Source organism: Eurosta solidaginis, chromosome 3 (assembly GCF_040869045.1).
Source record: "Eurosta solidaginis isolate ZX-2024a chromosome 3, ASM4086904v1, whole genome shotgun sequence".
NCBI classification, from domain to species: Eukaryota; Metazoa; Arthropoda; class Insecta; order Diptera; family Tephritidae; genus Eurosta; species Eurosta solidaginis.
This window is the reverse complement of record NC_090321.1, coordinates 221439010-221466531: the sequence shown is the minus strand read 5'-3', so window position 1 is coordinate 221466531 and position 27522 is coordinate 221439010. Positions and strand designations below refer to the sequence as shown.

At 36.8% G+C, this 27522-nt stretch overlaps 1 protein-coding gene across 1 annotated transcript; it reads left to right on the top strand.

The window, feature by feature from the left end:
- The first annotated feature begins 776 nt into the window (after positions 1 to 776).
- On the top strand, positions 777 to 26836 carry RabX1 (RAS oncogene family member RabX1). The gene is made up of 3 exons (XM_067775235.1): positions 777 to 1076; positions 7101 to 7228; positions 19106 to 26836. Exons 1-3 carry the CDS (start codon positions 1034 to 1036, stop codon positions 19709 to 19711), a joined length of 777 nt encoding a protein of 258 aa, XP_067631336.1. The 5' UTR covers positions 777 to 1033; the 3' UTR covers positions 19712 to 26836.
- Positions 26837 to 27522: the final 686 nt, after the last annotated feature.

The following is a 27522-nucleotide window of genomic DNA, read 5'->3' as shown; positions in this document are numbered from 1 at the left end:
ATAAATATCTAATATATATCAATAGCAATTCAATTTATTGCAATATTTCCTTCAACCGCTCCGAATTGGTTTCTTGTTCGCCGATTTCTTTTTGACATTTCTTATTTTGGTGCGCCGCATAAATTCACCAATTTGAAGGTGGTGGATACGAAGGCAGATAGCAAAACGGACTGCGAAAACCTAATCGAGTTCTTCAGAACCGCGATGGGTTTCACAAACTGTTCCCAACTCTACAGTGCGCCCTCTTGTATATCTATCCTCTTTGCTTCGAAATTAAAATTTGTTTCGCCTTTACTACTCACATAAAAAATTTTGCGAAGCACTGTGTAAAAGACTGCTTATGAGGCGGGCAAGGCGAATTCATCACAGGTGGTGTTATCCCATCCTCTACTGAATTCGCCTTGGGTGGTGTTATCCCAACAGCTGACTGCTTCTTCTTGTTAATTTTCCATCAAGGCGAATTCATTACAGGTGGTGTTATCCAATCAGCTGATTGCTTCTTCTTGATAATTTTCCATACAGCGCCTTGTACTACAACATGTCAGTTAATCGAAATCAATGAAAATTTTCTTATGACTTGACATTCTTCCGCACAGCGAATTGGTTGAATTCGCTTTGCCACCACCTAGTATAGATTCGCCTTGATTTTCCATACAAAGCCTTGTACAACAATATGTCAGTTAATCGAAATCAATGAAAATTTTCTTTTGACTTGACATTCTTCCGCACGGCGAATTCGCTTTCTCACCACCTAGTATAGATTCGCCTTGGCTCAAAGCATTTGTTGTGATTAATTTTTTTCTACAAATTTATTATTGCATCAGCAAAATAGAATTCAATTGAAAGGAACATACAAAGTTTCAAATTCGGTCGAAATTTAGTGCTTTCAAAAACATCAGTGGAACGAAAAATTTGTGAAATAATTTAGCGAAAAGTAGCAAATACGTTGCTAATTTATGAGCAATTTGTGCTTCGAACACAAGCGAAAGATTGTTGGGGATCGAAGTAAGGAACAGCACCAAACACATGAAATATGCGCGGAATTGAGGGCAAAGTAGTGGTGTTAGGTTCACGAGGTAAGTAAATAATTTAGGTAATTCATTCGGAAATAATATTAAAGTATTAAAAGAATTCTTTTGTTTTTAAGCTTAGGCAGAATGTAGTATGTATGTATGCTTGATGAACTGCCAACACTTAACGTAGCTGATGTGAAGGGTAAACACAGAAAAACTTGAATGTTTCTTCTCAGAGTAGAATCTTGTTGATAAGTAGAAAACACTGCTTTTATAGAATTTAAGACATATCCAGCTAAGTATATAGGTACACAAGATGGCTCGTTACTGCAAGACCTGGAAGGGTCTACCCTTCCCCCATGTCTTAAAAGGTGGACCGCAAATTATCTGGGTGGTCGGCAGGCATCGGTGCAATTCAGAAACGAAACATCAAAACCAAGGAGAATTAAACAGGGGGTGCCACAGGGTGGTGTCCTATCCCCACTTTTGTTTAATTTCTACATATCTAAGCTACCTTCACCACCGGAAGGAGTCATAATCGTTTCCTACGCCGATGACTGCACAATAATGGCCACAGGCCCAGGCCCAGAGATCGATGAGCTATGCAATAAAATAAACGGCTATCTCCCTGATCTCTCCAGTTTTTTCGCCTCGCGAACCTGGCATTGTCACCGACTAAATCTTCCGCGACCTTATTTACAACATGGACGCCCCAAATGTCGGCCATATTGAACATCCACGTCGATGGCACTACGCTACCGACTGTCCTACACCCCAAAATCTTGGGTGTGACGTTTGATCAGGATCTACATTTTGGTGCGCACGCAACCGCAATTGTTCCGAGAATTCAGAGCCGTAATAAAATCCTCAAATCCCTTGCTGGCAGTACCTGGGGAAAAGATAAAGAAACGCTCATGACCACATACAAAGCAATTAGCCAGCCGATTACGTGCTACGCGTCACCCATATGGTCGCCAAGCCTAAAAACCACCCACTGGAAGAAACTACAGGCCTGCCAAAATACTGCTCTCAGAATCGCCACGGGCTGTCTTCTTATGTCCCCAGAACACCATCTGCATAATGAGGCGCGAATACTCCCCATCAGGGAGAGAAATGAGATGCTGACCAAACAGTTTCTGTTGAATACCCAGAAACCTGGGCATCCCAACAGACATCTGATTGACGAACCAGCACCGCCTAGGGGCCTAAGGAGTCATCTCCGTAAGCATTTTGAGGAAATACGGCACCTGAGAACCCAGCCGTATGAAGCGAAAGAACACAAGCAGGTTCTTGGTGAACTCCATAGACAGGCGTCGGACCTTTATGTCGGGAATTGCCCGGTGAATCCAGTACTTGAAGAAAAATATCCAGAACTTGCGGAAGAGGAACGCATACTACCCAGGGAAACGCGTGTCACTCTTGCTCAACTTCGTTCTGGATACTGTAACAGGTTAAACTCTTACCTATCCAGAATCAACCCCGACATACAAAATGTATGCCCCGCTTGCAATGTGTCCCACATGACACCAACCATCTCTTTAATTGTAATGTGGAACCAACGCCTCTAACCCCCCTTTCCTTATGGTCCACCCCTGTTGAAACGGCAAGTTTCCTTGGACTCCCGTTAGAGGATATTGATGACAATTTGTGATCGGTCGCGGCTATTAGGTGGGGCGAGCATTGCTACAACAACAACAACAACAACATGCGGCTTTACTTCTAAGTTCAGTGAAAAGAAAAAACTTATAAAAGCACGTTTTTGGTCCATATCTGTATACTCTAAAGTACTATAAAACCAACAAATGCCTTAATTAAAAACATACTCCTTTTATGCATACCTAGGTAAATTTGCAGGTATTAATTTTAAATGTAAACAGATAAAATAATTTTCTTTCTCATAGCGCTAGTCATATAGTAGGCATTTGAAATATAAAAACACTTCTTTTCGATCTTTTAAAACCAAAAAGGCAAGCCAGCTCTTATCTAACAAAATGATTAATCTAAACAAAGAAGACGCACATGGCCTGCTAGAACCAATCCTTTAAATACGATTGCAATATAAAATTGTAAAGCCTAACCCTAGTCTAAGAAAGTATTTGATCGCATTGATATATCGAGAAGCACAGGCTTTATTTGTTCAAGGTTCTTTGCGGCGCACTAAATACATACCTACATATATATATATACATAGATATGCCATATACATATATGACCTGGAATAATGAAACGACCCTATTGTGCGAAAATACCGTTGTTCACTTTTTGATTGATTCTTATAGGAAATTTAACGCTCTTTCCAATGGAACACACTGCAGTTTTTTATTTTTTTTTTTCGTTTTTTCACAAATCGCATTTAAAGCCAAATCGGACCACAAATACGATTTTTTGAAATATTTCGATCCATGCGCCACCTATTGGAGATTTTTTTCTTATTGTTGCATTGTCATCGGATTCTGAACCATATTCCATGTTTCAAGCTTGTAGCTTATCGGGAAGTTACTTAAATTTTAATTACAAAATTCGCTCACAACGGTCGGTCGCTACACAGAGTGAAACTAAACAAAAACTTTAAACGCGTTTTTCTTGAAAACTTGTTTTCGCACAATAGGGTCGTTTCATGATTCCAGGTCACATATATGGTATTGTACAGTAAGTCTCACGGAAATGTATCGACATAATTCTCCTGTATAATCCATGGTTGATCTCATCTGCTAAATATTTTTCCCGCTGACGGACTTTTCGTTCTTGTGGCGATAAAGACACTACCGAAGGTTTTGGTGATCCTTTGCGGGATTTAGATACGGTATCCTTCAAAATCGGGTCGCCCTGCGCTTATATTTTGGCAAACCTTGTTAGAGTTTTGCATGTATGCACTATACAAAACTGTCGGAGCTCAGCCTTTCTGAAGAAAAACTTTAGGTCTTTCGTAGAGTAGGCAAATTGTTAAGTACTGAGAATTTTGTGACAGCGACTGAAATGTTAAAGTTAATCGCAGTGACAGCTTCGAAGAAATTTTTTTTGGCAGACTTACTATGAACGCATCTGCATTTAGTTTTATTTGACTTTCGACATTTTCTTAAAATGCTAACACTGAATAAATTTGCTAATATGATGATAAATTATCAATCTAATGAGTACGCGTGTTCATTTAAAAATCGGATCTCGATTACGGATTATAACTCGTTAAAGGCCCTAATCTCACTTGGTATTACCAACTGGATGGCTGCTATACTTTTCTACGCAACAACAAAAACCGTGTATATGGGATGATTAAGAGTGTTGAGTATTAACTTACTTCCGTTGAACATGCCCCCAATTTTTCATTTTCTATTGATTTCAAGGTATCAACTCCCATTTCATATAATTGAAATCTAGCGTATCTTGAATATTTGTGGTGGCAAATATGGTTTGATAAATTGCACAGTTCTTTGATAAAAAAGTTGTATTTATGGTGCGATTGGGTTGCTATGATATTCCGGTGTTGTAGGGCCTTATTATATTCCTGGTTGTTTATTTAATTTAATTTATTTATTTAAAGTCGACGCAAACACAAAGCGGTCGAATAATTATTGTAATAGACAGATATATATGTAAAATACAGAGTCATTCTTAAAATTAAAAAATTCAAAAAAGGTACATAGAAAATTTGTATGTTATAAACATTTGACATCGCATTGTATAAGAAAAAATAAAATTAAAATATCAGGCTAAACATAAGAGTATAGCAGTATGTAAAGCAGCAAACTAACATTCAAAGCCAATGCAGTTATACAAATCATTGTACCGCGAGCACCAATGACGCAGGGGACTGTTTCTAGCAAAATTTTGCCGGCATAGAGGTAAATGAAAAGGCACAAAATGTCTGGACGCCCTAGCAGGAACCGCAAAATTTAGTTGACTGATTAGGAGTAGAGAGTCATCTTTAAAAACTAAGTCTAATATTTTCCTTTTGGAATTTAAAATATTATTAATTTGGAGAAGAGATGTATCTAGCAGGCTATTTAAAAACTCGTGCTGAGTAGTGGGAGTCATAAAATTTGAGTCGATGGTATTGATCCAATTTACTGATGATAAATTGAAATCACCAAGAACTACTAGGCGGTCTTTGTCTCGCAATTGCGAGTACAAACTACAGATAACAGTGCTATGACATGTATAAACGTGTATATCCGATCGTGTCGGTATATACGAGCAGCAGATAAACAAACTAAAATTGTGCAAGGCAAGCTTTACTGCTATAAATTCAATGTCATTTGTGGTGTCCAATAGCAGCAACTCAGATGGAAGCGTCGAGTCAACAGCAATAAGGACACCACCTGCTCTAGATTCACGATCACGCCGATAAACTACATATTTACGTGAAAAGAGTTCAGAGTTAAAATCATCAGCTTTTAACCAGGTTTCAGTAAAAGCTATAACTTGAGAAGTAAAAATAAAACTATTCAGATAAAAGGTACTTAATTTCGATCTTAGGCCACGAACATTTTGGTACGTGATGGTTATTTTTTCACTGTTTCCGCAGGGATTTTTGAGTTTTTTGAAGTTCCTGCGGCGTTAGGGTTTTTTGTAAACAAATGCACAACTGAATGTTTCGGCCAGAATGTATATGTATGTTCAAGAACTCTATCAAAATAAGCGTCTGGCACTGATATTTTAAATGATGAAATATCCCTATCATATCTAAAATTAAATTTATAAACGCCTATTTTAATAGGTTGTGAAAGGTCTAGCTTATCTTCTATATACTTAATAATATCATTTTCCATAAGCGAAGAATGAAGACGAGATACAAAAATTGTCCTGCGAGGCGGCACGGCAGTCACCTGCCTCGGTTGCGCATTGTCAACATTTGGCAAACGCACAGCGGCGGAGGTAGAATCACCACCTGTGTTGGTGGAGCTGGAAGCAGCATTGTCATTATTAATGGTTGTTATATCATTAACAGCAGTAATTTGAACTTGAGTGTTAGCAGCCACATTTAATGTTGCATTATCGTGAGAAATCTTGTTTACAGCCAAGGGTGTAGGTTTAGCATTCGTGTTTACTTTATCAGCGGCTATGTGTTCAGCAGCAGCGTGGGCATTTGCAGTTTTTGCAGTTTTATTGGCAATGTCTTTAGCATTAAGGTTAACAGAAATGTTATTAGCAGTCGAATAATTTACAGTATCAACAACATTAGCAGTATCAGCAGAATTTGCTACAGTAGATTTAAGCCGGAGTCATTGGTGCCGTATGTCGTATCGCTGTAACCGTATCCCTAACGTTATCAGCTGTTTATCGTTACGACGGTAAACCAAAACCCAATTGGTTGGCTACGATATGGTTACGACCTTAGCGGCACCAATAATCGATTGCATTGATTCTCATAAGTTTGGTCGAATCAGCTGTTATAAGGTTACCGATACGGTTACCGATAAAGCACCAATGTCTCGAGCTTTAGATTTATTGACAATTACAGCTGGAGCCGCGAGCTGTTGTGCATAAGACATATTACTCTTTTCATTATCTGAGTTAGCAGTAGAAAGCAATGTAGACGATGGCCCACAGTTATTAACAGCAGTATTAACACTTGCAAAAACAGGTGATCGGTCGAGAAAATGGCATTGCACACACTGTTGAACGGGGAGACAAGAGACAAGAGATCAATAATAAAATAACTAAAGGGATAGAACCACTTGTAGCTTCCCCCAGCGGGTCAGGGGGTTAGAATATACCCGCGGTAGGTTGCCTGTCGTAAGAGGCGACTAGAATACCAAGTAGATTCTATGGGGTGGGAGGGCGGTATGGCCTAGAAGGTCGCATGTGGTCATACCAAATCGTTCCCGAGATAGTCGGGGTGCTTAACGGCACTTGTTACCGGAACGTACCGGATCTGCATCCGGCAAAGGACCATCAACATCGATAACACTCCTCAAGGCCTTCGGGGAGTGTCCTTATCGCTACAACAACAACAACAACAACAACAACAACAACCTCTTGTAGCTTATTATTTCTGTAAAAACTTCTTTAATAATAAAATATTCTTAATACGAATGTCAAATTTAGACAAAGTACAATATATAAGTTTACTTCTCATATCTTTTATAGGAGTAGGCAAAACGCGCCTAGTTACCAAATATATAAAAAACACATTACATAAGGATATTGGACCAACGATAGCGGCCTCATTTTTTACCTGTAAAGTGGTATTGGACGATGTAAAAATTAAATTACAAGTAAGCTTAAAAATAATGCGAAAAATAATATGAAACTAAAATCACTTAATTTGTTTTTAACTCGACGCCTGAGTGTCCAGACGTTTGTCTTTGTGACACGCCAGAATAGGTTTGGTCATCATATTTGGTATGCAGAAAGGTAATAGTCTATAATGATCTACGGGCTATATTTTTTGAAATGGAAGGGGGGAGGAGGGTGTGTGTTGGGGAGCGGTCTAACGCTCCTTGGGTATAGTTAAAAACTGTTTTAGTATATTTTCGGAGTTTATTTCGTGTTTCAAGTTTGTCTTTGGGATAGTTCGGGATCATTTAACAGCTTTGTCGGAGGCATCACCATGTATCTTTAGAACTCTTTTCGGAGCTATTTCGGCTAGTTTTAAAATTTCGGAACTGTTTTCAAGCCTACATACTTCGGACCGTGTCGAGATTGCGTTTGGGATAATTTGGTGACTTTTTCTGAAAAGTTTTGCGAATTCGGCACGTTTTGGACCGTTTCAAGATTGTGTTCGTGATCATTTGGAATAAATACCATGTTGTTTTAAGAATTTTTTATTTATTTTTTTTTATATTTGTTATCATTTTATGACAACTTTTGGGACTATTTCATCATATTTTTTTACAATATCAGGATAGTTTTGGAACTGTTTCAAGGGTAATTGCTTCAAGGATAAATGCGGGACTATTTCAGAATGGTTTCGAGACGACTTTAGGGATAGTTTTATAACCATTCCACGATTGTAATATTGTAACGAATGTATGGAAATTCCGCTTATTTGCAACCTTTTGCTTACGTTCGTATCCCTAAACTGTTGAATAAAACACTCCAATATTCTGTATTACAAAATGGTCTTTATTAGACTACTTTGAAAGTACTTCGCTACTAAGCTTCGCTTCGCAACTGATAGCGTGTTTAAATCAAACTGCTAACGGACTACTCAGCTTCTGCTGCTTTTATACTCTCTGCCCAAATGACTAGACGTTTCTTCTTCTAGAATCCTCTACCTGGTCACCAGTGTTGCCAGGTGATGCAAAAAAAAGAAGCTAGATTGGCAAAAAAAAAGGTTAGAAAAGGCTAAATTTAGAAAAAAAGAAGCTAAAAAAAGGCCAGAAATTTTTTGGTTAATTCATTAAATTTTTTTTATAAAAAAACTTATAAACATAACTTAAGCATAACTTCCTGTTTCAAAAGATATCAGGCACATTTTCTTTGACTAGCACATGGAATTACTTTAAATGATTGCATATGTGTATATACATAAAAAAAATATTACAAACTAATCTAATATATAAAATTCTTCTGTCACGGTTTTAGAGGCTGAACTCCTCCGAAACGGCTGAACCGATTCTCATGAAATTTTGTGAGCATATTGGGTAGGTCTGAGAATCGGCCAACGTCTACCTTTTTTTCGCTACATGTCTAGGGTCTTGAGGTCAAAACGTGGGCCAGGGTACCCCTAGAATATGTTTATACAATATGGATATCAAATTAAAGCTGTTGATGAGTGCTATAGTACAGGATAATTTTCATATACCTGGGTGACTAGGGTCTCGAGATATAGGCCAAAACGTGGGCACGGATACCCCTAGAATGTGTTTATACAATATGGATGTCAAATGAAAGCTGTTGATGAGTGCTATAGTATAGGATAATTTTCATACAACTGGGAGGCTAGGGTCTCGAGATATAGCCCAAAATGTGGAAAAGGGTACCCCTAGAATGTGTTTGTACAATATGGATATCAAATGGAAACTGTTGATGTATGCTTTAGTACAGAGGAAGCTTTACACCGCTGGGTGACTACGGTCTCGAGATATAGGCCAAAACATGGACCCGAATACACCTAGAATGTGTTTTTATATTATGGATATCAAATTGAAGCTGTTGATGTGTGCTATAATACAGAGTAAGTTTTACACCGCTGAGTGACTAGGGTCTCGAGATATAGGCCAAAACATGAACCCGGATACCCCTAGAATGTGTGTGTATTATGGATATCAAATAAAAACTGTTGCTGAGAGCTCTAAAGTACATTGTGATATTCGATTTAGTCGCATCAACCTGGCAAAACTGATAAATATGCATGCGAAGCCGAAATAAAGACAATAATTAATAATACCCACATACCTATTTACATACGTCCTATTCGATTTGCCTGAAATTTCGTATATAAATTTGTCTATATTAGTATTTAGGATGCTTTTTTCCGTGAAGTATACCAGAGACGGACTGGGACTGGAATTAGGACAAGGACTGGGACTGAGACTGAGACTCGGAGTGGGACTGGGACTGAGACTCGGAATGGGACTGGAACAAAATACATACCACCCTCTGGGACTGGCAATAAGAGATGAAGAAGAAGGAGGAAAACTGGGGAGAAGAGAAAAGAGAGAAGGAGACTGAGAAAGAGATATAATGAGACGAAGATGGAGATGAAGCGAAAAAGACGGAGGGAGGAGTGAATAAAAATATTAGGAAAAAGTGTAGAGGGGTAGGGCAGAGTTAGACGGAAAAAGCTTATTAAAATATATGCAGATTAGCCAAATTTAGGGCAGAACAACGTCTGCCGGGTCTGCTAGTTATTTATATAAAATATTCCCCGTCTGAAGAATCAGAAGAGCTTATGTCTGGGTATAAAGTTTGGCTATTTACCATAGATATGAGATCATAGGTAATTTCAAAGTCATTACAACATTTAGATAAGCGTTTTAACGAGCATCTAATATTAAGCAGCGCATTAAGCATTTTAATTTTTAGTTTGTTCCTTAATTTAGTTTTCAGAATTTTCATGCCACTAAAAACTCTTTCAACCTCCGCGTTACTGAGTGGTAATACTAAAAAACTAAATATGAATTCGACAAGTTCTAAAAAAGGAGGTTCGTTTAATGCATTTTTATGTTCTCGGACTTCCGACCAAAATTCCATGGTGGAGTGTACATTTTTCCATTGTATAGTTATAAGCTTTCGCCGCTGCAGCTCTATTAATGCTATTTGACTTTTAGAATAACTATACTTCTCTTTTTCAAAGTAAGAAAATACATCTGGCTTTGAAATTTTCAACGAATTTTCAACAGAAAAAGAATTAATCTTTTGTAGAGAACTCATATTATTAGGTATTAGGTGTTCACAGGAACTATTGAAATTATTTTATTTTAGAAATTTAAAAAAAAAAATAAAAAAATAAAATAAAAAATAAATGTAAGGCGCGATAACCTCCGAAGAGATCTAAGGCCGAGCTTCTCTTCCAATTTGCGTCGTGCTCCTCTTGATTTTCCCTACAAATTGGCCGGACGGGACCTACATGTTTTATGCCGACTCCGAACGGCATCTGCAAAGCAGATGAGTTTTCACTGAGAGCTTTTCATGGCAGAAATACACCCGGAGTGCTTGCCAAACACTGCCGAGGGGCGACCCCGCTTAGAAAAATTTTCTTCTAATTGAAAAATCTTATTTCTAAAATTTTGATGTTGCTTTGCCCGGGAGTTGAACCCAGGGCATACGGTGTGATAGGCGGAGCACGCTACCATCACACCACGGTGGCCGCCAATTTTTAAAAATATATTCGGAGTAAAAAAGGCTAGAAAAAAGTCACGAAGCTAAACACAAAATTTCGAGGCTAAAGGCAAAAAAAATGCTAAATCTAGCCTCGAAAAGGCTAACCTGGCAACACTGCTGGTCACAGCCATATGCGCGTCTATTTGTAGTATGTAACCATATGCGTGTGTATATGTGAGCGAAGTATACTATAGTAGCTGATGATGACATGCGTTTGTGAGTATCTCTCTGCTGCTTGTATGTATGTGTGTACATGATGATTAATTTGTTTACTTACATACAAGTGTGGCAGCTTGCTTTATTGTTGTGTCGTTATTTACTTATGCGGCAGTTACCCACCGACGTGTGCCGGACGTACGGACGTTTGTCGTACGAAACACGTTTGACCGAACTCTCAAGCCCGTAGGAATCAATGTGTGGGCCTGTGTACATGTACATAACATATTTGTGTGTGTATTGTTCACAGATAAGCACTGTTGCCATTGACCATTTTGCATGCATGCTTATGGAAACATCAACTTTTTCCAATTTAATTTTTGATATTGTAAAAGGCTGGAATTAATATTAAATAAATATAAATAGATTACATATATATAATCTGCACTTTTACAAAATTATTTCGAATTATTTTCACAATTTTTCAAACTTTAATTAGGTGTTTTTGCATAAAACTGCAAACGGTCAAAAATTAGCGCACAAAAGTTTACTAGGCAACTCTGTCTAGTGAGAGAGCGATCAGCTGACACGTTCATACGGAAAAAATCAAAATTGTTTTGATTTCTACGTTCCGGGCTACGTACGTATGGGCGTTGCACGTCGGTGAGTTTTCGTTTACATTGCACACTCATAAGGTAGGTCGTGTCAGCTGACACGTTTTTTCTACGTACGTTCGTGAGTAACCACGGCTTTAGTATCAGATTAGTGATGTGAGTATCACTTAGTGTTACTAATATTCGTCACAATAAGTAAGCTAGCAACACATATAAGTATATATAAAATCGGACTTAGAGCTATGGTGTCTTCAGCAATTTTTCTTAGAATCATCTGTAGATTCCGTTTTTGCTATACTCCAGATGAAAAAAAATCCATCCATACAATTTGACCCGCTCTAATGTATATATATTAGGGTGGGTCGATTTGTATGGACAAAAGTTAACCGATATCGCGCCATCGATTTTTCGATAGGATTTGGGTTCAGGAAGTGTTCCACTACGCGTACCCAAAAAATTAATTGTCGAGCCTGCGAAATTTAATTTTTTTTGACTTTTTTTCGACTTTGATTTTTAAGGTTTTTTCATGACCTACTAAAAATATATATGTAACTTAAAGGATCTGTGATCCTTACACTAAAAAAAATTAAACGGCCAACTTGCCCTGGACATTAAATAAGAAAAGAAGCTTTATTAGATTTAAGATTTAACACTTTATTCAGTATTCTATAATTAAGTATGAAAGCGGTTAGTATGAAAGCCCCGACGCAACTGCCCTCTGCGTGGACTGCTGCTTCCTTTTATAACATTTCGTGCAGCTACATTCTGGTGCTAGACATATGCGACGTCTGGGTGTGAGTGTGGCCTTGACTTCCCGCAGATGTCTTACTTGGCTGGCATGTGCAATGCAAAAGTCTCAAAACATTGTGAGTTAGAAATATGCTGATTCCGCTGCAATGTGCATAGGTACTGACTTGGTTCCCATAGGTTTGATAACGTTGCGCAATATTGTCATTGCGCGATATGATGAAATGCACTTGGCCTTGAAGCGGGTGTGGGGTTGCAATTATGCTGCTTACAATAATTTTGCTGGCGCAGCAGCAGGTGGCCCATCAAACGTGGGAAGAATAATTATGCTGACACAGCTGCAGGTGGCCCATGGGACTGTGGGAAGAATGATTATGCTGACACAGCTGCACCTGTAAACTTCAGCTTGTGGGAATCCAACATATGGGGGGCCGCCAGCGTGTTAACTTGTATATAAAAAATATTTTTTTTTTTGGGGTCGGAAGAGGGTATACATGAAAATTTTACAATCAAATGAAAATTTTTGTAGAAGGTCATGAAAAAAACCTTATAAATCAACGTCGAAAAAGTAAAAAAAAATGTTGCAGGCTCGAAAATTTTTTTTTTGGGTATGCGTTGTGGAATTTTTTTTCATGAACCCAAATCCCATCGAAAAATCGATGGCGCGATATCGGTTAATAAATCGACCCAGTCTAATATATATACATATAGATATATATGGGGTATTCCATCCCATTTCGACCAATTTTGAACCCGACCCCTTTAGAATTGGCTGAAAGTTTTTCTTCTTTTTCTAGCTCACGAAAGACGTTTTTCAGAAGTTTTTCAAATTTTTTCTTCCAACTCAAAAAAAGTTATGAATTTTAAAAAAAACACCGTTTTTGTTTTCAAAATGCTATAACTTTTTCAAAAATTGACCGTTTGGGATCTTTTTTTTTTTAAAAATTTATTTTTAAATGTACTTTTCGGAAAAAATTCAAAAACATTTTTAAAGTTTTTTTTTTTTTTTGTAATTTTTCAGTTTTTCGAGATTTTTCGAATTTCGCCCTTTTTTTTCTCATAAAAAACTTTTGGGAGAAAATACAAAAAAAATTTTAAAGTTTTTTTTTCAATTAAATAAAAAAAAAAAAAAATTCTCGGCCCACTCCGGGATTAGTGGGGATGATTGCAGAATTGATTGAAGTTTTTTATGAGAAAAAAAGGGCGAAATTCGGAAAATCTCGAAAAACTGAAAAATTACAAAAAAAAAACTTTAAAAGTTTTTTTCCGAAAAGTACATTTAAAAACATATTTAAAAAAAAAAAGATCCCAAACGGTCACTTTTTGAAAAAGTTATAGCATTTTGAAAACACAAACGGTGTTTTTTTTTAAATTTCATAACTTTTTTTGAGTTGGATGAAAAAATTTGAAAAACTTCTGAAAAACGTCTTTCGAAAGCTAGAAAAAGAAGAAAAACTTTCAGCCAATTCTAAAGGGGTTGGGTTCAAAATTGGTCGAAATGGGATGGAATAGCCCATATATAAATACGCCACCCTTAAATTTCTCAATTCTTTGTTAAGACGCACAGCTTGAATGATTTCAATCAAACAGGCACCAATCTGTAGCAAACGAGTTCTCAAATCGTTCCTGAGATGCGCGGACTAGTATCCTAATGGTGCTGTTTATCGGAACGTACCTTCTGTATCCGACAAAGAAGCATCACCATCGATTAAACTTGCCAAAATGTAGATCCTAATCGAACGTCACACACAGTATTTTTGGGTGTAAGACAGTCGGTAGCGTAATGGCATCGACGTGGATGTCCAATACAAGACATTTGTCCGCAATTTAACCTAAAATTCAGAGTCGTAATAAAATCTTCAAATCTTTTGCCGCCAGCACTTGGCGTCGCCGGCTCTTAAGGGTACTCACACCCCAGCGGGTTAGGGGGTCAGAATATTCCCGCGGTAGATGTGCCTGTCGTAAGAGGCAACTAAAATACCAGATTCAAGGGGCTGTGTAGCGCAACCCTTCAGGCTGCCAGCGCAATATATAGCTTCTCCAAAACTAATTGTCAACCTCACCTATCCGCGGCGAATACTGTTTCACTAACAGACGAGACTCTGGCAACCCCAAGCTCCTCATGGAACTTGGTGTGGGGAGGGAGGGGATGGCCTGAAGGTTTAATGTGGCCACATAAATCGTTCCCGGGATGGTCGGGCTAGCACCTTAATGGTGCTGTGGCACCGGAGCGTACCGGATCTGTATCCGGCAAAGGACATTACATCGATAACACTCCCCAAAGCCTTCGGAGAGCAACCTTATCGCTGCAACAACAACAAGGGTACTCACTGGAAGTAAATACAGGCCTGTCAAAACACTGCTCTCAGAAACGCTAGGAGATCTCTTTTTATGTCTCCAGAACACCATCTACAGAGTGAGGCGAGAGTACTCTATATTAGGGAGAAAAATTAAATGCTGAACAAACAGTTTCTGTTGAATACACAGGGCATCCCAACATACATCTGATTGAAGATGCCCCGCTTCCCAGGGAATTGTGAAATCATCTCGGCAAGCTTTATGAGGAAATACGGCACCTGAGAACTCCGCCTTATGTAGAAGAAGAACACGGAAAGGTCCTCAGTGATATCCACAAAGACACGTCGGACATCTATGCCGGGAATATCCCGGTAAGCCCCGTTCTGGAAGTTAAATACCCTGAACTCGCAGAAGAGGAGAGAAATGACCCTAGGGAGACGCGCGTCATTCTAGCTCAACTTCGCTACGAATACTGTACCAGGTTAAACTCTTACCTATCCAGAATCAACCCCAACATACATAATATATGCCCTGCTTGCAAGTTGTCCCCACATGACGCCAACCATCTTTTCAATTGCGCACCTATTGCATGGGGCGAAGCACTGCTACAACATTAAACTCCACAAAAACTTCGGATAGTATCCTTATAGCTAAATGAAGAATAAATGAATTTTTCAGTAGATAGTGGACAACTTCGGTATATAGAGGGGTGGTTACTGACATATAGAAGGGCAAGAGGTCGATGTACAACAACGATATTGTGTCATGAGAGCAACAGAGGAGGAACTAAAAAAAAGGTGTGCGATACCTCCTATAAATATCGCATACCTACACAACTTGGCACAGTTGCCAGTATATTAAACACTTGAGCTTTACAAAAGTAAGAAAAACTCGACGAATTGTTATGCGGTTTAAAGATCAACGCGGCCATCACAAGGACTAATTGAATCCATTACATCTATGTATATTGCTTTTTCTGTAGCTTCGCGGTGATGTCAGCCTTTGCATTCCCGAGAATATCAATAAGACGGTCATCGGGGCCTTACCTTTAAATGGTTCGGATCGTTTTTTATGGCTAGTCTCAAGTCCAGTATTCAAACTGTCATGGTAGATGAAGAGATTATTCACTTACTCCTTGGTGCACAAACCCCGCAAACATTAGTGAACCCTTCAGCCAAGCGAACCCACCAAGTGGTCCCAACCTCTCTTTCAAGCGTGACCTGAATCTTGCACAGATTGCTCGCCCTGCCAAAATGCATGGTGTTCGAAAGAAACTAAAAATTGAATACATTTGTTATAAAAGTACATAATATACATTGCCATTCTTGAGAGAAAAAAATCCAACTGTACGCAGGTGAGACGTTAAAATAGAAACGCCATACTAATATCATTTAAAACTATGATATTTAATGAATCTGGTTTTAAAAATTCAACAAAAAAAGTACAAAATTATCGCAATCAGCAGCTCATAAAAACTTTCAATTATTTGTCTAACTAAGTCGTTGTTTTAAGAATGCTGGTCTGAGTAATGCAAATGATCATTAAGTGATCAGCACATTCATAACTTCATGATTCATAATGGTCTTGCACACAAACAGATTGACATACGTACATAATTATTGCAATAGCTGCAATTCTGGTCAGCTCAGCTGTGTTGCATCCTTGTTTTTGCTTCGTTGTTTACATTTTCGCATTCTTTTCTTATTTTTGTACCACAAGAAAAGTTATGTTGCGTTTAACCACAATTTAAACAAGTAAGGAAGGCTAAGTTCGGGTGAAACCGAACATTACATACCCAGCTGTACACTTGAAATGCTGTTGTTGTTTGTTTTGTGTGAATAATAGTGTTACAAGGCTGCGCAATAATACATTTACATATGGTTCTATTCTGAACTAATTTTCGTTTAAAAGAAGGAAAAAGGATACAGATGCTAACACCAATGACCTTGAGCGGGCAACAATGCAGTTTTCCTTCAGATATGGGGATTCCCTACTGTTTATTTTAAAATAAAGATATAACAGAACAACAAACATAAACACACAAGTGCCATTGTACTAAAAAGCGTTATTACAAAAAAAAAAGGGCAGGGTTATTAATGAAATTTTCCAACTTTTACTAGAAATAGCTTATTACCTGCATTTACGCACTTTTACAAAATCTTGTATATAAAAGAAGGCGATTTAATCGATTTAGTCTATTATTACTGAAAATATTTCCTGTTAAAAGGTATACATGTGCACCAAATTTTTCATCGAGTTACAGCCCCGACACAAGCAGTTTTTCATATAGATGAGTGTAACACATGCTTATGAATTATGAGTAGATTGCATGTATTTTTATGGAGAATGGTAGAATGAGCGACACTAGCGCCATCTGATATTGAAAAGTAGCCAACTCCCTAATTTTGTTCCAAGCAAATCATAAGAAGAAGAATTTGACATTTGCTTTGGCTAAGGGTGTTGGCACACTTTGCAAGCGAAATTTTTTTTCCCACTAGTTGGTAACTTTTCTAACATTTTTCGCATTTGAAAACTGCAATATAACAATCGAATACGACACAAAATATGTTATCAAGTATTTTTGTTGTATAAGGAGAATGTTTACAACAGTGCTCCGCGAAATGTTGTATGTGAATGGGCAAGGCGTACTAAAGTTCAATTGCCAAGTCTTAAGTTGCTTCATATTTACAAACGCAACAGCTTGGTTGATTGTGGCGATGTTATTGGAATGCATAAGCTTGTGTTAAACGCATCTATATGAAAAATGCCATTGTACCGCGGCCTTAAGTTTAAAATGCATTCATAATGTTTTAGGTTAATGCTGTTGCTGATATTTAAATTACTCAGATTATAAATACATAAATACTATTTAACTAGTACGCGTTTGGGGTGAATTACATGAAAATTCACAAGTGGGGTTTTTGCTTCAAGTGTTGCTTAGTCATTAGCGTGCAACAACAACAGCTGAACTTTATTGGTTCGTTGGGTTACCATATTATTTAACGGTGATAGTGGCTTCAAATTATTAAGCGAATTACTTTGTAGCAAAGAAAAAGTAAAGATAAAGTAAAAAGTAAAATTTCCCGAGAACGCGATCAACTTGGTATAGATTCAGCATTGCATTTATTGCCATTCTAAGTGTTGTACGAAGGGTCTGGCGTCAAGCGCTATGGAAGAAGTGCATATTGCCGAACAGAATTTTGAAGGGTTACCCATTGAAAGAATTCCCCGCCTTTTCCAACTATTTTTCGATATCAGTAAAAGGGAACAGAAGTTTTCATAGCCCCGATTTGCTGTCAGTGTTAGGCCCTTAAGTCCTTAGCCCTGTCAGACAGCATCTGCGGTATTTCCCCAATTGACGGTGATCTAAATTCAGAGATCTCATACCTTGTAGCTAACACAACCATCTCTGCTTTACTAGATGTTGTATTGAAAAGAGTTTCTTTCACTAAGCACGTAGAGATATCTCAAGGAGACACCTTTTAACTCGTCCCCGTCTAAAAAAAAAGATGAACAGCAAACTATCTGTGGATTCATGAATTAAAATGAAAAAGAATTAAATATGGACACTTCTGTTTCATTTCCCTATATCGAAGCTCAATTCCATACTAGAAATAATCACCACAGCTTCCCATACCGACGAGCTAACACCAATAATAATTTAGACCGATATACATATAGCCTCCGAGAAAATTTAGGCGGCGCTTCTCTTCCCATTTGTGGCGTAGCTCTTTTAAAATTTTCTCACAAACCGTTGTGTGCGTTCCTCTTCCGCAAGTTTTGGGTACTGTTCTTTGAGTACTGGATTCACCGGGCAATTCCCGGCATAAAGGTCCGACGCCTGTTTGTGGAGTTCACTGAGGACCTGCTTGTGTTATCGAATTAACCCCATCTAATTTGTTTCATCGATAACACTCCCCAAAGCCTTCGGGGAGTGTCTTTATAGTTAATACAACAACAACAACAGGGGCTTGTGGGATGGCCTAAAATGTTCCATGTGATCATATAAAATCGTTACCGAGATGGTAGGGCTAGTATCTTAATGGTGCTTGTTACCGTAACGTATCGTATTCATATCAGGCAAAGGACATCAACATCGAAAAAACTCCCTAAAAGCTTGGGGCAGTGTCATTATCACTCAAGAAAAAGAGTATGGATACCCCAGAATTACCGCTGAAATCGGCGAACGGTGACTCGGGCAGCAGCTTACTGGTGCCCAACCGAGCTGCGGGGTTGATGAGAGCTGAACAAGAGGCTGGTAAATGGTTACAGGTGCCCAATGAGGGGTATGTTCCAGACTGCATCTACAATAAACATTACAGTGTCTTTCAAAGTTCAACTTCGACAGCCAATATCAATGTTTTGGAAGCTAACTTCAAAACCGGGAAAATACTTTTTTTTTTTGCTTTTGGCTCGATCTCCTCAAAGAATATTGGTTTGGTCCAAAAACCCAGCTGAGTGTTGAACAGTGTAATTGATAAACAATTTAATCTTATTTCTTCCTTCTAGATCTGGGATACAGCCGGACAAGAACGCTTCAAAGCTGTCGCACCAATGTACTATCGGAATGCGAATGCAGCCATTTTAGTTTTCGATTTATCACAACACAAAACATTTGTTGATATTAAGGCATGGATACAAGAATTACATCGAAATGTGCAAGAGCCCATTGTCCTTACGTTAGTTGGAAATAAACTTGATTTGCTCGCGCAACGTGCGGTAACACCCGATGAGGCCTATTTATTTGCGACATCGATTGGAGCGACATACTTTGAGACATCAGCCGAAACTGATCAAGGACTTGAGCAAGTCTTCCTCTCCTCTGCGCTTGGACTCGTACGTTTAGCAGATGAGGGCAAAAGTCGTTCGTTACGTCAATTCGATTCATGTGATTCAATATCTGCCTATGCAAGTAATAATACTGTCCTTAGTCATACGTATGCAGCATTGGCGGCAAAAAATGGTGATGCCGCATTTCGTTTGCCCTATGTACATATCGGTATACCGGTAGATGGTGATGATGAGCGTAAAGTGACGGGTATTGGTAGGCTAGAGACACCCTCGTGGAGTATTGAGCATATCGCTTTAGGTGAACCACTGGGTTGGTGTTGGTAAAAAAGGGTAGCATCTTATAAGAGCTTTGAATTTTGTTTTTTAATAACTTAGCAAGAATATTAATTATTATTTTTTTATATCTAAATGGACTGCTAAAGTGTAAAAAAGCTAAATTTTTTGCGCTGTTTAACAAAAAGCAATAAAATAGAAGATATTTTTTTTATAACTTGTATGCATGTAAATGTGTATGTATGTAAAAATGAATTGTCCTTGGCATTTACGTTTTATTTTGAAGGACTCAACATGTGACTAATAACAACTAGCGCTGTGAACTGCATTCGGATTTTTCAACTATCCGGATAAACCGGATATTCGAATAACCGGATAGATAAGCAAACAATCCGGCTATCCGGCTATCCGGATTCACAAATGGGGAATCCGGATATCCGCTGTTCGGCTATCCGGAAACGGAAAATCCGGATATCCGTATGTCCGGATAATGGAATATATAAGTTGAATATATGCATATCAGAATTGAACGAAGCAAACAAAAAAACTGTTAATTGATTTAAATGCCCCACGAAGTTATTGTTATTAATGTTAAATAAACATATATGGTACATCAATTTGTTGCTTTGACTGGATATCCAAAAATACGGTTATTAACCGGATCTTCATAAATCCGGATATCTGGATAGCTTCACAAACGAATATTAACCGGATATCAATGCCGTCCGGATTTTATCCGTGTCAACGGATATCCATGCCGTCCGGTTTTTATCCATGTCAACGGATATCCGTATGTATATCCGTATATTCGAATTTGCGGATAGCCCTAGCCCTAATAAAAACTTTAGTTTATAAGTAGCGTTATATATAGAGATGGGAAATGGGTAAATACCCAAATATTTACCCAAAAGAAGGGTAAAAATAATTCTTTGGAAAATATGGTAAACAAACACACAAATTCAATCCAAAATGTACCCGATTTGTAATGTATTGGTGGTAGTTATCCATTGCGCTATCGGTTGAATGAGTTTTAATCTGTAATCCAGAGTTTTTAATAAACCTTTACCCGATTATGCATACCGTTGCCCAAATTTTAGTTAACCCAGCAAAAATTTTAAGTCAAAAAGGAGTCAGAAAAAATATCTAAATTGGAGCGTTTACACTCGCTATGAGCTCATTTGGGAGGCTGAATGTGAATGTATTTCCTTCTTGCAATGGACGTCCTATATGATCCCATTAACGTATATCATTGGAATCTTAAAAGGATTTTAAAAAATATGGGCCCGAGATATGTGAAAAATATCAGCCTCAAAAATGCTGTCACCTAAGAGTCTTTTACGACTCCAATTTTGATGAAATTATCATAATTCAATTACTAGAGGTTTGTTCTTCAATGATGACAGATCTTTGAAACTCCCAAGTTGAAAAATCTGGACGGGTTGCTTTAACGAAGTATGGAAAGCGGGGAATAATTCAATCCCCCTCTGCGAAAATTGTAGTAGAAAAGTACCTTTAGTAGTATATTAATAGTGATAATAAATTTGTAAATACCAAAAGTTTTTGGGGAAATAATTCATTTTCTACTAAATATTTCGTGAATTGATAAAGTTATGTTGGGTTGGTCATTCTTTCAGAAATTGTTTGAAGAATGCCGTACGTCAGAGTTTTATTCAAATATACACTATCTCAAAATTTGTTTCAAAAACTCCCAATCTGAGCATAAACTCAATGCATTTTGACATAAGAGTGACTTAAGGAAAATCATTCTGACAAAAGGAGTTCTTCAACCTAATTCTGATATAGAGCGTCTTTGTGACATATCCTGAAATGGGAAATTTTTGAAAAGTATGTTGAGATAGGGCGATTTCGAATTGGCATTCGGCATGGGGTGATACTCTACTAATTAGCCGCAATGAACTGACAAAAACAAAAAAATTAAAGAAAATGGCTTATTGACTTAGAACTTTATATTCCGCCTTGACTTTGGCAGAAGAGTTAAGCTTTTGTGCGGTCCTGCTACACAGGGAGTATTTACCTTTTTATTCTTAAATTTCGGAAAGCTCTTCCCGTTAAGTATCCATGGAAGTGTTCCGGATATACCGTTAATTTATAATATTCGAAACACGTTCATTTGGTACTTAGACACGAGTTCCGAATATATGAAATAAGTATATACATAATATTTCCAATATTAACCGATTCCCCAAATTCTTAAATGGAGACTAATGTCCCCAACGTACAGAATTAATAGAACAGAAGGTCGACTTTTAATACGCGCCCAAAAATATCCAAATATCCGTGTCAAAAGACGCGTATTGACCTCGATAATACAATTCGAAGGCGGAAATAAAAATTCTAGCTCGTTCAAAAGATATTGACGAAAAACCGATCCCGGGTTGCGTTGGCGGCCTTCAGTCGAGCTTATAAAAAATTACCTTGGCCGGTCACCAATGAGGTGGGATCAAAATTAAATGCGTGCAAAATCCGTTTGTACACGAAATCTTTTTCAGTGCACAAAAACATTACAACAACCACATGAAAATTGCCAACTTCAACTGCAATTATCTCCGGACAGAGATACAATTTTTCTTTTCCACCTTCGGATTGTTGTTGTAGCGGCCACCTCTCTCGATATTTTTAGACGCGTGTTAGCAGTAGACTCCTGTTCTAGACTGTTACCTGAATAAGTTAGCATGCCCAATGAGTATATTTCGTTATGGCATCTCCAATATTTACTAATGATATTTTTACGTGAATCGATTTAATAGTCGAGGTTTTGACGTTGAACGATGAATTTTGAATTGGTTTAGGTTTCGTATATTCATAGGTTTACAAAAGTGCAATGTTCAGCCATACTAATGGATCGAGGCATAGTTAATAAATTCACTATAAAATTAAACAAAAAATGTTCTAAAGAATTATGCAGTTCAATACTTATCCGGTGTTTGTAAACTGATTGCTTCCTGTTTCTACTACTAATATTTTTCGAAAATTCGCAAAGAAAAAACACAGTTAACGGATGTTAATTCGATTTGGGAGCAAAATGGCTGCAGTCGAGCAAACCTCTTGTGATTGAATCATGGAACTTATGAACAAACGAAAAATATTAAAATTAGTAAACTAGGCAGCTCCGGAATTATAACTCAGAAATATTTCTGCGACAATTTATTTTTATAATTTAATTCAACTAATACTAATTTCATTTCTATCTTATCTCCATGGGAGTTTTATCACAACAGTTTTCTTCCCTACGTTTTTCGCTTCGGATATGTGTCAAAAATTCTACCTAAAAGCCCGGAAGTACTGTCATTAATGAAGTCAAAATTAGTAGTATGTGAGACCAATAAAGCTCATAAATGATATCGGAAGGAGGTCTGTATAAGATTTATGTTAGAGGCAAAATATGAGAGTGCTAGAAGTCATATAGCAATCAGTTCAGGCTCCTAAATGAGTTCATAATGAGTGCAAACGATTCAAAGTTTGAACTCCTTTCAGAGTGATTGTTCACTCCGAGTGTTTGCTGGGTTTTTTGTTTAAAATCCAAACGATTTTTTTTTTTGATTTCAAATGACGTATAAATTTAATTGATGAATTGTAGCTCCAAGCAGCCTCGATCAAAATGATTTTTAAATATCCAAAAAAAGATACATAAAAGGAATATTCCCGGTATTTTCCTGGTATTTACCCATAAAAATGGTTAATACCCGGTACAATCCCATCTCTAGTTATAACTAATTTTTGTACTGATAATTAATTAAAATGCATTCGCTTAGAATTGTAAAAGCAGTGTGCATTGTATTTTTTTTGTACGAAAATGTAGCAACTTTTATTTGGCTTTACAAAAACAAAAAGCAATACAATTTTTTGGGCGCTCAAATGTAAGAACTGTGCATGAGAGATCTATACTTATTGTAAGCCTAAACAATAGGGCGGGTCAAATTGTATTGGAAAAAAACCTCAGGTGCACATCCAGTTTCTGAATCTGAGTAATGTTGTCCATGGGAACATAGGTCTGAAATGAATTTCGAGCCCTCCTAATTTTGTTAGAAAATATTTTTTTTTTTAAATTTTTATTATTAATTTTGTTAGAAAATATTTTGGGCTTTTTAAAGATTGAATTTGCAATATGGAAAAGTAAAACATTCGTCGATTTTTGAAACCAATTCGTCGATTTTCCCCAAAAAGAAGCGATAAAATGCCCTATAGCGGCTCTCACAAATAAAATACATGAAAATAAATGCCAAATTCGGATTCCTCGTACTCGAAAACCCACATACACATGCATAAAAAAAGTTTTTTTTTTGTCTTTTTAATGCTGTTTCTAAGTCAATCTCAATCAAGTGAGAAAATTTTGATATGCAATTTTCTAACTAAATTGGGGAGGCTCGAACTTCATTTCAGACCTATGGTCCCATGGGCAATATTACTCAGTATGACCCATAGATTCAGAAACTGGATGTGCCTTTTCAACAATAAATTTGACCCACCTTACTAAACAACGTATTGCATTCTTAGGTTATTATTATTTTGTTTAATGAGTGTGTCCAGTGGGCTAAGTTGTTCCAAATTTTACTCGCAAATTTTCCGAGAAAGGGTGCTTAACTTATAAATACCTTAAAAAGAATTTTTTCTTCACAAAATTTTAACGATATTTCTTATTTATGTTTGTTTGTTTAATGGTGTGTTGAATTTATGTTTAATAGTTAAGAATTTATGAGCTTAACACCGGCTTATAATAATTGAATATTCATTTATTATGTTTGCTTAAGAGAAACTGAAAAGAAAGAAACATTTACTGGCATATTGCGATGGTATTTCGAAAACCGCCACGTAATAATCATGCCAAAGTGTTACCGAATTTCGAACCGCGAATCACATGGTGAAACTGCAGTAGCTTTAAGGCTATGATGCTTGTATTTGTCTTCTTGCTTTTTTATGATAATTTTCACTGATGTTAGGGGCTTGCTTAACTCTGTTGTTATTGCTGTAGCAATAAAAAAACTCTTGGCGTTGCCAGAGCCTCCAAAACAGTATTCGTCACGGGTAGGTGAGGCTGACAATTGGGTTGGAGAAGCTATAAATTGCGCTCGCAGCCCTTTGAAAGGGTTGCGCTACACAACTCCTTGAATCATTTGGGTATCTTAGTCGCCTTTTCGGATTGACATATCTGCCGCAGGCAGGGACGGAAACTATTATTCCTTTTATAATATAATTCCTTGCAAAACTATTAATTTTGGACTTTCAATATATGTAACCTAATTTTCTTTCGAACATGCATTGTTTGCTGAACCCGCCTAAAAGTATACTTTAAATTTGTGAAAATACTTTGTATACGAAAAATTTCGCAAACCTAATAGAGTTTAAAGAACAATATTTCAACTCCCAAAGAAAGCGTTTTATAATATAAAACTACATTTTCCAGGAAAACAGTTGCACTTTCATATTTTGTATGTTGTGCAATTAAAACGTTTTCGCGACAAAAGGCGTAGTGAATCTAGCGGAAAAAACGTGTTGTTAATTTTGAAAGCCAGCATCAATTAAAAAATTCTGACACCGCATTCAGATGTTGCAAAGGCCTCATTACTGGATCTAAAATTTTGTCGGCCTGTGTTATTTGATTGTCATCATTATAAAACTTACAATCCATAACCATTTTACAATCAATGATTGCAATCAATTACTGAAAGACTATACCTTTTAAAGCAAAAGTGTGTGAATTTCTCTGCTCCTGCATCAAGCTGCGTTAATCAAAAAGGAAGTTTCTTCAAGTAATCATTTGATTAATCAAAAAGTAAATTAATTGAATTAAAAATCTGTTCTGATTAACCAAAGGTTTAATAAGGTGATGCATCAAATAACTTCAGTTTATATACTTCAGCTATTCGTGGTAAATTAGTTATTCAAAATTATTTTAAATTATGAAAATTTACAAGTTTATTCGAAGCATTTGTATTAGAGCTCTTGATAATCGACTATTCGAATAGTCGAAAAGCTGCTTAGTAAAATAACCGATTATCACTAATCGACCACATCTTTTTCAGTTATAGTTCAGAGAAGCTCAGAAAGTTGCAATTGAAGTTGCGAATTTCTAAATGAAGTTCAGAAAATTAAAATTGAAGTTCAGAATTTTCAATTGAACGTCAATTATAATTTTCTGAACTGAGTGACAGCTTCGACTATTCGCAAATATTGGGAAAAATAGCCAATTATCGGAATTGTTTTGAAGAATGTCTCACCCCACACTTTCGCTTCCTGAGAATTGAATAACGCTCTATTTTAAGAAGAGCTCCCTATGCCTGAGCCTTCGTTCAGTATATCTTAGTACATTTAGAGCTGAGATAGTAAGGGAGTTCAGAATTATGTGTATTTGACGTTCATAACGTTGCGTGATTTTTCTTGACAGTTGATTTGCTATTCAATATTGACAAAATATACTACGGTTTTTATGTTGTATTTTTGCACTGACTGACGGAGCCACTGCATGGCCGTGTACTGTAAAAAATATGCTACAGAAGTTTGCAATGCAATGATGCTAGGCCATTTGAACAAAATCCTGAACTCTATTAATGCGTATATCTGAGATATGCAACCGAATTATAAACCCGGACATTTTCAAAAAAAAAAAAAAAAATTGTAAGATAGGACGTTCTTCAATCAATTTTTTAAAACTGGCGAGAAAGGGTGATATACCTCTGTGGCGTAGATAGGGAATCACATCGCACCCAACCAATAACTTTTAAAATGTTATAAAGCGTAATTTAATCTCATAATTCAATTTATACTAAAATAATATAAAATATTTTATAATACTTTGAGGGATTTTAGTTATAGTAAATAAAATTAATATACAAATGTTGCTCGTTGAAAGCATTAAGACGATTTTGTTATTAGCTTTATTAAAATGTTAACCAAAATAATATTTACAAAATATCTGTGAAATATATCAAATCTATTAAACACATATGTACAAAATAGCAAGAACAAAAAGCATTACCCAACGTCGCAATGTGTACATAAATAGACGAAGAATACAACAACTCAGATTTTAATATATATATTTACATGTACATATTTATTTATTTACATAAAGATATGTTCAAAGATGCTAATACATTTATTTGTATGTATGAAGTGAAATAAAATCACAATTTTAAAGCAAAAAAAAAAAAAAAATAAGAGCGTTTTTAATACTTAAGGGGAATATAATTATAGTATATATATATAGTATAAATATATTTGGTAAAAACATTCTAGATCGCAAAGTCTTAGCAAGAGAGCTTAGAACATAGCGTATAAGGACTGGTACAGAAAGTTCTGCAAATTTAGAACTCCCTATAAGTTTTTTAGTAATGACAAAGTCAAGGCGAATTCAGTACGAGGTGTTATCTCAACAGCGGATTGCTTCTTCTTGATTATTTTCCATAAAGCGCCTTGTACTTTAATATGTCAATTAATCGAACTCAATTAGAATTTTCGTTTGACTTGACATTGTTCTGCACGGCGAATCGGTTGAATTCGCTTTGCCACCACCTGGTATGGATTCGCCTTGGACAAAGTAAATTGTTTTTGAAGTGGTGTTTCATGGCATTTATAAAAATATATTAGCTTCTGAAGTCAAGCCGCCAACAGCGAAAAAAATTAATACGAACGAAGAGCTACATAGTGTAACTAACTTAGAGAAATTACGCTTATTTCCAACCTTCTGCAAAAGTTCGAATCGCTAAATCGTCGAATAAATAACTCCGATATTCAGTAATGCAAAATGGTCTTTATTAGACTACTTTAAGGTAATTCACAATAACACTTATACTTCACAACTAATTGCGTGTTTAAATCAAACTGATTACTGACTATTTAGCCTG

Excerpts from the sequence above, each read along its gene's own strand:
- RabX1 (XM_067775235.1), top strand. The coding sequence starts at position 1,034 with ATGCGCGGAATTGAGGGCAAAGTAGTGGTGTTAGGTTCACGAG. Across the intron at positions 1,077-7,100 it reads AGTGGTGTTAGGTTCACGAG|GAGTAGGCAAAACGCGCCTA; the intron begins GTAAGTAAATAA and ends TATCTTTTATAG. Across the intron at positions 7,229-19,105 it reads ATGTAAAAATTAAATTACAA|ATCTGGGATACAGCCGGACA; the intron begins GTAAGCTTAAAA and ends TCTTCCTTCTAG.